The 15,796-nt window shown below is 47.8% G+C and overlaps 1 protein-coding gene across 6 annotated transcripts in view; it reads left to right on the top strand.

The window, feature by feature from the left end:
* Window positions 1-15,386, top strand: part of Slc2a3 (solute carrier family 2 member 3) — a 65,148-nt gene extending 49,762 nt beyond the window's left edge. For 5 of the 6 annotated variants that reach the window (XM_006237296.5, NM_001412552.1, XM_063285612.1 and 2 more), the window contains 9 exons: window positions 4,065-4,157; window positions 4,528-4,688; window positions 6,849-7,089; window positions 7,388-7,550; window positions 8,370-8,557; window positions 10,242-10,346; window positions 10,635-10,736; window positions 11,463-11,666; window positions 13,048-15,386. In XM_006237296.5, the coding sequence (XP_006237358.1) occupies window positions 4,065-4,157; window positions 4,528-4,688; window positions 6,849-7,089; window positions 7,388-7,550; window positions 8,370-8,557; window positions 10,242-10,346; window positions 10,635-10,736; window positions 11,463-11,666; window positions 13,048-13,257 (1,467 nt within the window). In that variant the 3' untranslated portion in view covers window positions 13,258-15,386. Of the gene's footprint in view, window positions 1-2,086; window positions 2,225-4,064; window positions 4,158-4,527; window positions 4,689-6,848; window positions 7,090-7,387; window positions 7,551-8,369; window positions 8,558-10,241; window positions 10,347-10,634; window positions 10,737-11,462; window positions 11,667-13,047 lie in introns of those variants that run through there. The other variant, NM_017102.3, reaches the window with a different exon arrangement.
* Window positions 15,387-15,796: the final 410 nt, after the last annotated feature.

Here is a 15,796-nt window from a genome sequence, read left to right as displayed (position 1 = left end):
GGAACCAGTCACATCGGCTCCCACAGTGCACCGAGGCCTCCCGGCACCTGTAACAGCAACTCAGCGACAGCTAATGTGTTGCTCTGTCTTGGACTCTGCTGCTAAGACCACAGTAGCATGAGGCTTCGTGGCTTGAGCATCAGATGAGCTACTGCTTCAGAGAGCATTGGTTTGTTTAGCACATTTTAGATTCTCGGGATTCAGCTAAATTCCAGCTGTAATCTTTCAAACTCATACATTGCTGCAAGCAGAGCCTTCTTCGTTACCTCCTGGTAGATTGCCTCTTCCAGAACTAATCTTTGGCTTTGGAGCATCTGTCTTTCCCAGATCGCTGGCCCACTTCCACCCTCCGAGTGCCTTTTAAAAAGAAAAAAAAAAACGCTATTTTTTTATGCATCGTGGGTGTTTGGCCTACACGTTTGTCTGTGCACCAAGTGTGTGCAGTACCCGGAAAGGTAGAAGGCATCGGATCTTGGTCTACAGAACAAGTTCCAGTACAGCCAGGGCCACACATAGAAACGCTGTCTCAAAATCAAAACAAAATCAAAACAAAAACAAAATGTGGACACCTTTGTGGACTTGGTTGGGATGGAACTCAGGTCGCCAGACTTGGTAGCAAGTGCCCTTACCTGCTGAGTCACCTTGACAACCTTCATTATTTCTAACGTGGCTACAAAAAAAATGGAGTGTTACACCAAGTGGCTTGGACACCATTTCCACTGGCTGGCACTAGCCTTGGGACATTGTTATTCCTTTGGTTGCTAAATTCAGTTGCTGTGGTAATTAAACGGGGCTTCCCACTCAGTGCTTCTAGGAAAGAAAAAAACCGAGCGGGGTGCAGCCACAGGTTTCTCGGTTCACTCCACCTCAGTTTTCTCAGCAAGCATCCGTATTGGGAAAGACCCTCATTTAAGGAGAGAGGGACCAGGCTTGCTTCAGTTCAGCCCATCTTTGGCCAAGATGCCTTTCCTTCCTCGTGCCTACACCAACCCACCCTTCGGGGGAGGGGTGGCCTCTCCTCCCCCCACCAGGAGTCAGACAGAGCAGAGAGCCTGGGTCTCACGGGTTTGTCACATGCTCAGCTGCTGCTCCACTCTGGAACTCACCTGAAATCGCGCCTGCCTCCTGCAGGCCGTCACTGGCCTCTCCAAGCTCTCATTTCACCTACCTAATTTTTGAGGTTTCTTGTACAATGTGGTAGTCAGATATTCGTCTCAAGTTTGTCTTTCGAGAAACACACAACCTACAGCTAATAGTATTTTAGCAAACATTCCTTACGTTACAATCAGTTGCCCTAGATTGTCGTGGGCGTTTCACCTAGAGCCTAAGCAAATGCTATCTATACCACTCCCTGCGCTACGCCTCCACACCACCTCTTTTCTTTTTCTCTTGAGAGGTGTGCACTCAGCAAATATCTGGAAGTTGAATTTGGTATTTATTGTGTTTCTAGATGCTGTTAACCTCAAAACAGAGGTGAGAGTGGCAGAATTGACGACGGGTGGGGTGGCACATGCTGTGGTGAGGAATTGGCACTGTGTGCCTCACTTGATTATTCTTCTGGGAGCGTTGGTCAGGCTCCAATCATCCAATTCTGCCTTCACACCCGGATAAGTTTTCTTGAGCTGCCTTGCCTTTCCCTCCTTCAAAACGGGCACACCCAGCCTATAAGGAAAACGCATTCTAAATCTTCTGCTTTCTGCTCCTGGGATGGCTTTAAAGCAGCACTCACTCAAATCTGCCTTACATAGATTATCCCCTCCGAACGCCTTCAAATTTGCCCGCCCTCCAAACTTTTTTTAGTAATTTTTTCTGTGAAACAAAAAGGTTGTCGGCTCTTGAAAAAGGGAAGGAATTTGGAAGCGCTTTGAGGGGGGAAAAAAAAAAAACCACGGGGAGGATGTGGTAAAAAGCAGGAGGGGTGATGGCGGTTGATTGCCTGCAAAGACGAGGGCCCTGGGGGGTGGAGCGGTGAAGATCAGATAACAGAGGTCACTGAATTCCAGAGGTTATAGGTTAAAGATTGGAGTGGGCTGCTGGCTCCACCCCTTGCAGAGATTATAAATAGGTAGGCTGGGCTCCGGCTTGTGATGATGGTCCTCAATCCTTCTGAGAGCCGCTGCTGAGGACCTGAAGGAAACTTGCTGCGGAGGAAAGACATTGGCTGGATACCTCTAGATCTACCTTAAGACTTGAGAGCTAGGTTGGGACCATGGGGACAGCGAAGGTAAGAGCTGGCTGTTTCTTTTTGCTGGTTTGGGGTCCTCACCGAGACAGGTCTTGGTGCGGACGGCCACGCTCCGGTTTCTCCTAAGTCACCGCGCCATCCAAACGGAGGCCTTTTCAGATCAGCTCCAGCAGTCGGTACTAGTGTTACAGTTCCAGGCATCCCAATACCTGATGAGGATCCTTCCCGACACCTTGCTGTCATGTGAAAGTCACTTAAGCTGTTTGCCTCTCGGGTGTGTTTGAGGTAGCTGAGATGAGAGCGAAGAGGGCAGGGACTTGGCCGCGGGGATGAGCAGTGGGTCTCGGAGCCAGCTGGAAGGCTTGGGAAAGCATTAGACCTTGAGAAGACCTGGGGTTGGCTTGGGTTTGCAGTTCGGCATCCAGCCATCGGTCCTTGGGATCTCCGGTACTGTGGAGAGGGAAGTCCAATTGTCCTTACTGTGGTTGTGAGTGCAGGATGTGTCTGTTAGTGTGGGCGGAGGACGCAGTATTTCTAAGGGAAAGGGCATTTCCATGAAGATTAACTTGCAAATAAAGTAAATTAAGAGACCGTGAAAAAAAATCAGGAGAAAAGAGGGAATCTTTGGAAAAGAGGCTTTTACTACAAGGAAGGGCTTTTAACAGAACGCCTGGAAGGGACAGCACTTACCACCGGGAGGGTGGGAAGCTTCTGGGAAGGTCAGCTCCCTGGTAGACGCTCCCAGCCTGCCACCCGAGTGACCTTAAGAGGTTGTGGCAAGTCAAAGAGCTCGGCCTCAGACTCCAGTTTTGAGTTGCCTTGCCCACTTGAGTGATTTCCCAGCAAGGTGAGAGAGCTGTCTTCCTGATTCTGCTCCGCTAAAAATGGCTCCTAATATTGTGTTCAAAATAAGCAGGCACTCTACTTTGCCCAGCCGGGTGGAGAATAGTACCATATTTAGAGAACAGGAAGACTCTCAAGAGGGCCCAGGATGTTGCTGGAAGGTTGGGTAGTCTAGAGATACGAAAAAAATAAAATCTGGGCACAGCAGCTCACACTTATGATCTAACACTTGAGGAGCTGAATTTGAGCTTAGTTTAGGATACAGAGTGTGGAACCTTGTCTCAGAGGAGGGGAAAATGACTGAAAGTAGAAGTGGGTGGTGGGAGAGGAGAGAAAGCAGGAATTCATGGTGTTTGCCCGGGGACTGGGGGTTAGGGGGTGGGGGGTTGAGCATCCCAGTCACCATGCTGTTGCGGCTGCTCTGGCCTCCACAGTCTGTGAGACGTGCTGAATGAACCACATGGAGTCTGGCCCTGCCCTCTATGCTTTGGGGGGTTGAGTCTGTTATGTTTTGAGACAAGGTCTCATGGTAGCCCAGGCAGGCCATGAACTCCTCCTATCCTCTATCCTCCTGCTTCAGCCTGGTATCGTGGGCATGAGCCACCACACCCTGCATTTACTGTTCCCTAGTGCAGTCAGGTACCTGTTCCTATCTGGTGAGGCTTTTGGACGCCTTTTCTTTAGAGAAATTGAGTTCAGGCAGACTTTGAACTCAAGTTCCTATGGTGTTGGTCTCGTGAGTGCCGAGATTACAGTTGTGCACTACCCTGGCCCGGCTGGTGATTTTTTTTTTTTTTTTTTAAACAGGGTCTCATAGTGTAACCTGGCTGGCCTGGTACTAGCTATGTAGACCAGGCCAAAAGAATTGACTTAAATTCCTCATGAGGTCTTTCTCTCCAAATGTGCCTGAAATCCTGGCATTCTAAGCAAAGGCCGGAGGAGCGCCTTAAGATGGACGCCAACCAGGCATCACTGGAAAGAGGAAGAAAGTCACTAGTCTAAGTTTCTGAGCTATTTCCCCTTGTCTTCTCTCTAGGTGACCCCATCTCTGGTGTTCGCTGTTACTGTTGCCACAATCGGTTCTTTCCAGTTTGGCTACAACACCGGAGTCATCAATGCGCCTGAGACAGTGAGTGTCGGGAGGGGACCTGGATGAAAAGGAATACCAAACTTATTTTTAAGTAGGATTGCAACTTTAAGATGCCTGGTTAAGATGGGGGAGGGCTAGTATACTGCAGAAGAAGCTCTGCCCTCTCACCAAGTTGTGATCCATTTCCTATATTATTCCTCAGGGATTACTAAGAATGTGGGAAGTCGGGACTGGGTGGGGTGCCCCTTCGAACATCTGTGCTGCCACCTACTGGATATTTAGGGTGATGCCCTTTTCCAAGCACGTGCCTCTCCTCCCTCCTGTTCCTGTCCTCTGAAGAACCCATCCTCGAATTTTTAGCCTCATCCAGATTTAATGGTCTGTCCTCACTGTGCATTTTCTCATGCAGATCATTAAGGACTTTCTTAACTACACGTTGGAAGAGCGGTTGGAAGACCTACCAAGCGAGGGGCTGCTGACCACGCTCTGGTCGTTATGTGTGGCCATCTTCTCCGTTGGGGGCATGATTGGCTCTTTTTCTGTCGGACTCTTTGTCAACCGCTTTGGCAGGTACTGGTCACACACTGGGCAAGGAATGTACTGGTTACGTGGGACACAGCATGGAACTCGTGCAAATATATTGATTTATACTCAGAGAAAGCTAGCCCGCCTAGCCTAGAGACCTGCTGTGTGAGCCCTTGTTTCCAAAGTTCCCATTTTAGTTCCTAGGCTACATTAATCTTGCTAGAGTGGGGTCAGCTATGGAGTTTCTTAAACTTCTTTTAAGGTCAGGTTGCTTCTTTCCCCTCTCTGAGGCAGAGCCACTGGCTAACTGTGTAGACCAGGCTGGTCTCTATCAGAGGTCCAACCGCCTGCCTCTGCTTCCTGGGTGCCATGGCACCCAGCCAGAAGTTATGTTCATTTCTGAATATTTTTGGAGGTATCTTGGAAGTTTTTTCATTGTTTTATAAAACAAATACTTTTTGTAGTCCTTGCCTTGTGGAAAAAACGTGAACAATGGCTAAATAACTCGATTTCCCTCCCCAAAGAGAAATTGATTGAAATAATAAAATGTCTTAAGGATCATATATTTTCAGAAATGACTGGTGATGGAATCAGGTTAAGAACGCTGACTTTTTCCAGAGGTCTTGAGTTCAAATCCCAGGAACCAAATGGTGGCTCACAACCATCTGTAATGGGATCTGATGCCCTCTTCTGGTGTGTCTGAAGACAGCTACAGTGTACTCACATACATAAAATAAATAAATCTTAAAGAAAAAAAAAAAAAGATAACTGCTCAACTCATGGAGACAGGTTCTTTCCTTCCACTCAGGCTGGCCCCAGCCCATGATCCCTATGCCTGAGCCCTAGTCTCTGGGGTGCGAGGACTGTGTGCTTGGGCCACCATGCCAGCTGTGTGTCTTATTTGATTTGAGACCATCTGGTCTCTCTTGACTCAGAGTCCCTGACTTTTTTTTCCTATAGACAAAGAACCACATCAAGGAAGAAAGTGGAGGAGGAGGGGTTTGGAGTTTTTTTTTGTTTGTTTTCATGTTTTGTTTTGGGGGGTTTTGTTTTTTGTATTTTTGAGACAAGTCTTCTCTGTGTAGCCATGGCTGTCCTTGAACTCGGAAATAAATCTGCCTCTGCCTCCCGAGTGCTGGGACCACAACCTGTCATAACTTTTTTTTTTTTTACCCAAGATTTTTAAATTTTTTTTTCCCTCTTATGGTATTTGTGCACCTTGACTGCACACTTAGGATTCCCTAGGGGGACTTTTAGGAAGCCCAGTGATACATCATACTAAAAGCCAATTAAGTGAGCCTCTAGGGATGAGAACCATGTATCGTTTTTCCCAGCTCCCCTTATAACTTATTGGTCTATTGGAGCAAAGGGCAAAGGTGCACAGGCCTGGTGGTGCTCAGGGGGCCAAGCAGGTGGATCTGGGTGTGGGGCTGACCGGGGCTGCACGATGGGACCTTTTTAACTGCCAGAATTCCGAGGTGCCTCGGCCTGCCTCAGCCTGCCTCAGCCGCTGACGATTCTTGGGGCTAGTCTTTCTGTCTCTAAGCTGTGTCAGTGACTTTGGTGCCACCTTAGCTTGTAAAGCATTAGTCACAGCAGTTTTCAGTAACTAACTACTAGTACTAATTAGCCCTTAACTACTGATACAGCTGATGTTGCCCTAAATCTCCTACCATCTTGGCAGTATGAGTTCTATAATGAAATGTGAGAAAATGGGGCTCGAACGGTAGCTCAGTGCGGAGAAGCATGTGTTATGACGCCAGATGAGGGGAGACCTTGGAATCCACGGAAAAGTGGAGAGAGAACTAGCTCCAGCCGGCCTCAAAGTTGTCCTCTGAGCACCACTTATGCTTCGTAGCACACTGGCACCTGGACACACAACGCAGTGCTTTTTTTTTTTTTTTTTTTTTAAATAAAAAGAAGCCCTGAGGTATAGTACAGTGTTGAGGTGGTCCCCTCAAATCCACAGCAGCAAAAGGGAGAGAGATTTAAAGCTACAGAGGTTGGGTTGGGGATTTGATTTAGCTCAGTGGTAGAGCGCTTGCCTAGCAAGTGCAAGGCCCTGGGTTCGGTCCCCAGCTCCAAAAAAAAAAAAAAAGTTTCAAAAAAAAAAAAAAAAAGCTACAGAGGCCTCAGAAGAGCGGAAGGATGAGGAAAGACAAGGACTTTCTTGTGTTTCTAACCACTTTGTCTTTAACCTTGCAGACGCAACTCCATGCTTCTAGTCAACCTGATTGCCATCCTTGGGGGTTGCCTTATGGGCTTCGCCAAGATAGCGGAGTCGGTTGAAATGCTGATCCTGGGCCGCCTGATTATTGGCATCTTCTGTGGTCTGTGCACGGGCTTTGTGCCGATGTACATTGGAGAGGTGTCTCCCACTGCCCTACGGGGTGCATTTGGCACGCTAAACCAGCTGGGCATCGTTGTTGGGATCCTTGTGGCTCAGGTACCCTACAGTTTTACATATTTAATGGACGTCAGCTCTGTGCTCCATGAATGAGCTGACACACATGAAACCGTCTACTAGATCTAGCATGTGTTCAGTTGTGTGTTTATACGTATGTTTCAGACATTAGTAGTTCATATGGTACCTAATGATGTAGGCAGGACTCAGAAAGGAATAGAAACAATTTGTTTTCTCTTTCCTATTTATAGTAAAAGGATAAGTGATTTTTTTTTTAAACACTGCATTTATGGCATAGAAATGTAATTGGAGTTAAGCATTCTCTTTGTCTGGATTCAAGGTCTTTGGTTTGGACTTTATTCTGGGCTCTGAGGAGCTGTGGCCTGGACTACTGGGCTTAACCATCATTCCAGCTATCCTACAGAGCGCAGCCCTTCCGTTTTGCCCCGAGAGTCCAAGGTTCTTGCTCATTAACAGAAAGGAGGAAGACCAAGCGACGGAGAGTGAGTGCTGCTTGTGTGTCCCCTCGAGCTTGGTTTTGTGGGTGGTTAAGGGTGGAGTACATTGGGTGTGTTTCTTGTCACCTCCCCTTCCTGGATCTCTGTGTGCATGAAGAGTTTTCCGATTATGAACTTTTGCTGACCTGGCCAGATCTGTGACTGAGACAGCAGGGATTTGAAGACTTGAAAGAATGGGGTGGACTATAGTCTAATGCTGTGGACAACCTTACTTCAGTCTCAGTGTACTTTTGTATACAACTGTGGCAAAGAAAGCAGTGATCCAATTGAGTTCAGACAAACATGTAAATAAACACCAGGAAGCACATACAAATATTAACAGCGCAGCCCTTTCTCAGGGCAGACCAGTTTAAACACTATTGCCTGGCACGGGCTATAGATTATATCTGGGAAAGCATGAAAGCAAGGCAGAGGCCAAGCCCAGACTCTGGGCACACTGACCAGATTGGGTCCTGTAGCTATGATCTGACATCCAACAAGAGTAGGCACGTCTTGTAAATTCATTGTAAATGTCACAGGAGGCACAAAGTCACGTCCAAGAACAATCCAGGAACAAAATGCACCTGAGTACAAGACACTCTGCCTTTTTTCCTGGCGCCTCTTCTCACAGCTCCCCAAGGCATTGTTGACCATGGTCATTCATTTGACCATGTTCTGACACTGATGTCTGAGTCAGAACCTGAGAATGAAGTAGGAAGACAAGCAAAGATGGATGCTCTAGGTGCCGGCTGACTGACAGGAAACAATTTGATGGCAGGGGTGGGGAACACACAGTACCTTATTCTTTTTGCCTCTTTCCCCCAGTCCTCCAGCGGTTGTGGGGCACCCCGGATGTGATCCAGGAGATCCAGGAGATGAAAGACGAGAGTATCAGGATGTCACAGGAGAAGCAGGTCACTGTGCTGGAGCTCTTCAAGTCTCCTAGCTACTTCCAGCCCCTTCTCATCTCCGTTGTCCTCCAGTTGTCTCAGCAGTTCTCTGGGATCAATGCTGTGAGTATCTGCCCTGGGCCCGGCCTGGAGACGCCCAGCAGTATTCTCCTGAAATCACTTGCTGTTGTAGGCAGGTTGGCATGTGTCTGTAGACTGGAGTTACTCCAGAAGCTGGAACAGGAGGGTCATTAGTTAGTGCCCACACCCAGGAATGCGAGGTCAGTGGCAGGAGCTACAATAGAGTAATAGCAACAGCAATAGTCAGAACCCCATGACAATAGGAAAGCCGGAAGTAGCAGTCCATGTTTTGTAATTTCAGAGCTTGAGACAGGATCACCCAGGCCAGCTGGAGCTAAAAAAAAAAAAAAACAAAGACAAAAAAACAATGTAGATGAGTTGGCAGGGTGCTTTCCTAGCAAGCACGAGCCCTTTGGTTTGATCCTTGGCACTATGTAAATCTGGTGTGGTAGGGCCCCATGGCTACAGTCCCAGCACTCAGAAGGTAGGGGCAGGAAGATGAGGAGTTCGAGATCACTCTCAAATATAGAGTTGAGGACCAGCCTTGGCTGTGTGAGACTCTCTCCAAGGAAAGAGGTGTGGGGGGCAGGACCCAAATCTGAGCATTAGTTTGAAAAGCTTCCTACAGGACTCCTCCTCACCTTTACTCTCCCAAGGAATTTTGACAGACCCCACTCATTTCCTTATTTGAAAATGATAGCATAGTCACATGTTACTAAAGTAAAACGAATAATGCTGAGCACAGCCGGGGACCTGCAGGGCTGGGATGGGTGTGAAAGCTAGGATGCACACAGCCTCGGGAATGTGCACTCTTCCTGGTACAGCACCAGACACAGCTCCAGGCTGCCCCACACTGATCCTGCAAAACAGGACCCAAAAGACCGCAAACTGCCCCTGTCCCACCTCACTGAATTCATTATTGGACTAACTCCCACTTTATTCAACCAGCAGAGTTTGGCCTGGGTATATATACTCTACCCCAAACTTGCAGGGTAGTATTTTTCCTGAGTCTCTTAGGAAAGTGGTTTGGATTTAACTTCTTAAAAAGTAAAGCCAGGGCTGGAGAGATGGCTCAACGGTTAAGAGCACCCGACTGCTCTTCCAGAGGTTATGAGTTCAATTCCCAGCAACCACATGGTGGCTCACAACCATCTGTAAAGAGATCTGATGCCCTCTTCTGGTGTATCTGAAGACAGCTACAGTGTGTACTTATATATAATAAATAAATCTTTAAAAAATGCATAAGTTATCATCATGAACAATTTGACATCAAAATAAATAAAAGTGAGGGCTCGTTTAAAAAAAAAAAAAAAGTAAAGCCAGCTGGGCATGGTGACTGACACCTTTAATCCCAACAGGGGGAAGGTCTACAAAGTGAGTTCTTTGACAGGACTCCATAGAGAGCCCTTGTCTCAAAAGCAACAACCAATAGGAGACAAGAGAAAGAAAGACTAAGACTTTAATGTCTGATTAGCAAAGTAGACATAAGAAAGTGATGGGGCTGGGTGGGCGTGGTGACGGGTCTCGTAATTCCTGCACTAGAGAGGCAGAGGCTACAAAGTAACATTTGTTACCCCTGCTCCTACCCCAGCCCCCAAAGAAAAAAGTCCACTAAAGAGTGGAACAATGGGAGGGAAGGAGAGGGTGCAGAGGTCATGCGCTGGCCAAGGACTCCAGCGTTCCTGGGGTGCGGTCCATCGGTGATGCCGCTTCTGTTTCCTTCTAGGTGTTCTATTACTCGACGGGAATCTTCCAGGATGCGGGTGTCCAGGAGCCCATCTATGCCACGATTGGAGCGGGTGTGGTCAACACTATCTTCACTGTAGTCTCTGTAAGTTAGTTGGACAGTTTGCATGGGGCACGGGGACTAGAAACAAGAATTCCTTCAAGTTCAAACACAGACTGCCTATCTTTGAACTTCTCACGTCTAGTTAAAGCCATTGTATTGTTTTCCCCTGGGAAAAATGCTATTGGATGGCGGGTGTACGTGATCTTCACTCACCCAGCAGACATGGAAAGGGGAAGTGTGGGGAGACTAGGTGTGCCTGAAGACGAGTAAGGCAGTCGTAGCCTCCTGCTCACTTCGTGTTTGTGGAGTCAGACATGTCTTGCCTTCTAGCTGTTCCTGGTGGAGCGGGCAGGAAGGAGAACCCTGCACATGATAGGCCTGGGAGGCATGGCTGTTTGCTCCGTTTTCATGACGATTTCTCTGTTACTGAAGGTGAGTGCTCTAGGAGTGGAGGAAGGGATGGGGCTGGTGAGGCCAGTTTACTCTCTGTGGCAGGGTCTGGGGTATTGACCTTCGTGGTCATCAATAAAGTCAAATTTATTGAAGGTGTGCCTTGAGAGATGGTAAATGGGTATTGTGGCGGTGCATGTAATCCCACTCGTAAGACGCATTGTTGATTTCAGTTCTAAGGCAAAGGCGTACGCAGCCTAGGATGACCTTGAGTGTCTCCTCTCCCAGCTGCTTTGTACCATGTGGGTCTGGGTCACCTGAGCAGTGTCCTCCGGCTTGGTGACGAGCACCTTTATCTGCTGAGCCATCTTGCAAGCCATATCTCATTTAATTCCTAACAGTCATCTTGAAGGCCAGACTTTGGCTGTATAGTACACACCTTGTAATCTCAATCTTAGCAAAGGCAGGCGGTGCTCTACATGTTTGAAGCCAGCCAGGGCTACTTGGCAAGTTTGAGGACAGCCAGGGCCACACAGAGAAACCCTGTCTCGAAAAACCAACAAACCAGAAATCCCTTTGAGAGAGTTCCATTTCACAGATGTTGAAATGGTCTTGGTGCGGAGTGAGAAGGCAGGTCTTACAGCTTGGATTCCGAAGCGCTGGGCTTTTGACTCCCAAGTTGAGTGACTGTTTTAGACCACAGCTCTGAAAATGGACCCCTATGTCATGCTGCATTTAAACGGGCTTTGCTTTTGCTTCCTTTTGCAGGATGAATATGAAGCCATGAGCTTTGTCTGTATTGTGGCTATCTTGGTCTACGTGGCCTTCTTTGAGATTGGCCCTGGCCCCATTCCCTGGTTTATTGTGGCTGAACTCTTCAGCCAGGGCCCCCGACCAGCTGCCATGGCTGTGGCTGGCTGTTCTAACTGGACCTCCAACTTTTTGGTGGGAATGTTCTTCCCCTCGGCTGCGGTAAGTAAACTTAAAATTAAACATGGTCTCTCACAAACCAGCAGACTTAGTCCAACACAAGTAAGATTCACCTTGGTAGGGGGCACCTTGGTAGGGGTCACGCTCCAGGGGAAGTGATTGTGTGGAGCACCTTAAATAAATACTTGCTGCTTCGTTCTCAAGAAAACAGGAGAGAGGAAGGATGAGCCGGGCAGGGCTCATGGCTGCCATCCCAGAGCTTGGGAGGCTGTGGCAAGAGGAGTGATTATGAGGTTTGAGGCCAGCCTGGGCTACAGTTGAGACCCTGTATCAAAAAAGAAAAAAAGAGGGAAACCTGGAAACTGGGCCTGAGACAGTGTAGGAACAGAAGGGCAGTACCAGGTACCCAAACTTCTCAGACCAATGTTGAAATCATCATTTCAGTCAGCACTGAGAACCAAGTGCTCCTGGGTGCTCCTAAGTGCTAGGTAGGCAGTCTTCAGGATTTCCTGTTAGAAAATGACCTGGGGCTGATTTCTTTTTTTTTTTTTTTTTTTTTGGTTCTTTTTTTCGGAGCTGGGGACCGAACCCAGGGCCTTGCGCTTCCTAGGTAAGCGCTCTACCACTGAGCTAAATCCCCAGCCCCCTGGGGCTGATTTCTTATAGAACCATTTCCTATTCCCATGAGTCTTTTCTACACAGCTGTATTTTAAACATTGTGGATCATTTGTCTTATTATCAAAGATCCCCAGAAGGACCAGAAGTGGTGACAACACATTTTTTTTTCTTATGTGTTTTGCCTGTGTGTGTCTGTGCACCACTTTAGTGCCTGGGTTGCCTTGTGGATGCAGGGAATAACAGAGCCTGGGTCCTCTGGAAGAGCGCTCGGCTATCATAACCACTGAGACATACATCTCTCCAGTCCTAGCACTCAGGAAGCAGAGGCAGATCTCTTGAGTTCAAGGGCAGTATAGTCCCATAGTGAGTTCCAGGACACCCAGCGCTAAAAACATGAGGCCCTACCTCAAAAACCAGAAGCACAGCCGAAGAGAGATCCACAGGAAGTGTTTGGGAGCAGTTGGTTCTGGTGACTAGAAAGAAGAATGACATATTCATTGTAGAGATGCATAGTGGCATCGTAAGTGAACCAGCCAATGGTGCTGTTCATTGTGGAAGACTTGTAGCTTAAGGCCAGTCAGATAGAAATGTGAGTCTCCGGGTTGGGGATTTAGCTCAGCGGTAGAGCGCTTGTTTAGCGAGCGCAAGGCCCTGGGTTCAGTCCCCAGCTCCGGAAAAAAAAGAAAAAAGAAAAAAAGAGAAAAAAAAATGTGAGTCTCCCTCATACTGATGAACACACAATGTGGATATGTTTGTATGAAACAGTCAACCACCAGTGAGCAGCCTTCTTTGTCCCTTCTCCTAGGCCTACTTGGGAGCCTACGTTTTTATCATCTTCGCTGCCTTCCTCGTTTTCTTCCTAATCTTCACCTTCTTCAAAGTCCCAGAGACCAAAGGCAGGACTTTCGAGGATATTACCCGGGCCTTCGAGGGGCAGGCGCAGTCTGGGAAAGGCTCTGCTGGTGTGGAGTTGAACAGCATGCAGCCTGTCAAGGAGACCCCTGGCAATGCCTGAGCCGGACCTCCTCCCTCACCTCCCTCCACTGTGGAAAGCAACCTCCCCTGAAGTGGGGAGACCTCATCAGGATGAACCAGGACTGCTTCTGAGCGCTGCTATTCACACCCCACACACTCCATGAAAACTCAGCTGCACCCAATGCTGGGGTTGGTCAAATCGCCAATGGCTTTTAAGTGTTTGATCTGGGGGATACTTCTCTTGTAATCGGGAGAGACCAAGTAAGCCTACCTTCATATTGGGAGGGGAGGGGCCACAGCTCCCCTTAGGTTCTAAAACCTGCTCATTAAGACAACTAGGGAGTAGGAGGGGGGGCAGCACTCCCCCCACCACCACCTTAGCTTGCCAGGAAACAGATCTTCATAACCAGTGTGGAGGGCCCTGGGGATTGAACAAGGGAGCCCTCCTCACTTGATACAGCTCTGCACAGCAAAATAACTTGAGTTTTATTTATTTTATCTTCAGGTTGAATTGCATAAATATTTATTTTTTTAAGTGTAATTTTACCAAATAATGAAAGAGTGACGAAATTGAGGTTGGAGGGAGGTGTTTTAAAGGAGGTTCTGGAGGAAAGAAAGTTTGGTGCTGGAGAGAGAGAGAGAGAGAGGGTACAACAGGGAGGGAGGATGGATGTTTACTGGTGGCCTGTGAGCCACCACCATTGTTAATGGAGGGAGGCTCTCCCTTGTTATTTCTCAGAAGACTGAATGTCTGTACCAAAAGGCTCATGGCTTTCTCTGGGCCTTTCCATTTAAGGTTATAGTTTTTTATGTAGTGTTACTAAAATCTAGGCTTGTTACTAAAGTGGGCTTTGTAGTTATTGGTATCGGTGGATTTTTATGTTACTTGGAGTCCAGAACAGGGAGAGCTCACCACAAACCTCTCCTTTCCCTGGACCAAACACCCTCTCTGTCCTGTGAACTCACCTTTTCTTCTCTGTGGGTCACTCCCATTACCACACTGGTGAGCGAGCCAAATGGATGAGAGACACAAAGACCGTAGTTCTTGAGAGACATTATTTTTTTCAACTTTGTTTTTTAAGAGATTTTATGTGTTGATTTGTTTTGGTTTGGTTTAAAGGGATTCATAGCTAACTTGGATTTTTGTTACCTCAGCTCTGGGAGAGGATTTTTGCTGAATGACTATTAATTACCTGAGCATTGTTGCTCTGAGGTCATGGCATGCTAGCCTATGTCTGTTACAGTCTCAGGCTGCCCTTGTTTCCTCGTTCCTGTGCTATTGTGCTACACGCTCAAGGGGCCTTGACTCTGCTTACACACATTAGGGGCAGTGTGAGTAAATGTGCAGTGTCCACACTTGAGGACATGAATGTCTGCACTGTCACTTTGCTCTGGGTGTGAAGTCCCTGGTCCCCTTGCTCCTGTAGCTTTCTTTTGATCGACTACTGGAACTCAACCCTGTGTACAAGAGCAGCACTGCCTCTGGTGGGTGGTGTTTGCAGCCAGGATTAGATGCCAGTCCTCGGGTTCCCTGGCCTTGTTGGAAAGGTGTGCTTCCTTGAGGTCTGAGAATGGAAGGCTCTGCCTCACTCTAGCTAGGAGGCGCAATGGGAAAGTATGAGTTCAGGGCGTCAGGGCAGTGGCTCCTGAAGAGCCAGCTGTGGACAGAGGGAGTGAGGCTTTATTTAAAGTGACAGGAAGAAACATGGCGTTTTGGTATATTGGGAGCAATGCCAAGATTCCCTCCTGCCCTACATAGGTCACAGACACCTTCCCAACCATCCCCTCCTCCACTTCCATAAATGAAGACAGCCCTGATGACCCTCACCCCTTTTGCATAGGTCACTGGATCCCACTGTCCTTCCTCGGTGCTTACACACTTTACAGACCCTTTAGGCGAGCCCTTGCATAGAGCGTTATCTCAGTGCTCCATTCCAGTCCTGACTCCCTGTGGCCATTGAGACTTTGGATTTAAGAACTCACATTGCTAGGGAGAGGGGCTTTGCTGGGAAAGGTGACTCCTCTGTAACCTAGCCTCTTGTGCTCCTCCATGACAGAAATGCTGGGTGGAGTTTTACATTTGCCAATGGCCAGCTTGTGAATATCTTCATATACACTTTCTATTCATGTTACTGTAGTTTCTGTTTTGAAATAAAACTTCTGAATGTATGTGTCGTGTCATGAGCTTAATTTCCCCTATCTTGATCTTTCTCATTGGGCTTTAAATAAACAAAAAACCACTTTTAAATCATGGCTGTGGGGCTTGGAATATACTCAGTTGGTAGAATATCCTTTGGGCTCAGAGTCCTGAGTTCAAACCCCAAACCCACAGCACTGCACAGACCAGATTGATTGTAGAGCAAGCACTCATGGGGTGGATGGAGCCAGGGACATAAGTAAAGGTTGGCCCTCTGATAGACAGCAAGTTTGAGACCCAACTACAAACCACCAGTCGATTAGCAGTGCTTCCTACATGGGCTAGCAGGAGAGGGCTTTCCACGTTGCTCTTGGCTCTCCCTGTTTTTCTCCATATCTTTCTCAGGCTTTTCCACAGACCCACCATCTCCTAGAGGTGCACA

Source organism: Rattus norvegicus, chromosome 4 (genome assembly GCF_036323735.1).
Source record: "Rattus norvegicus strain BN/NHsdMcwi chromosome 4, GRCr8, whole genome shotgun sequence".
Lineage (NCBI taxonomy): Eukaryota > Metazoa > Chordata > Mammalia > Rodentia > Muridae > Rattus > Rattus norvegicus.
The sequence above is the reverse complement of the archived record's forward strand: the minus strand, read 5'-3'. Positions and strand labels throughout refer to the sequence as shown.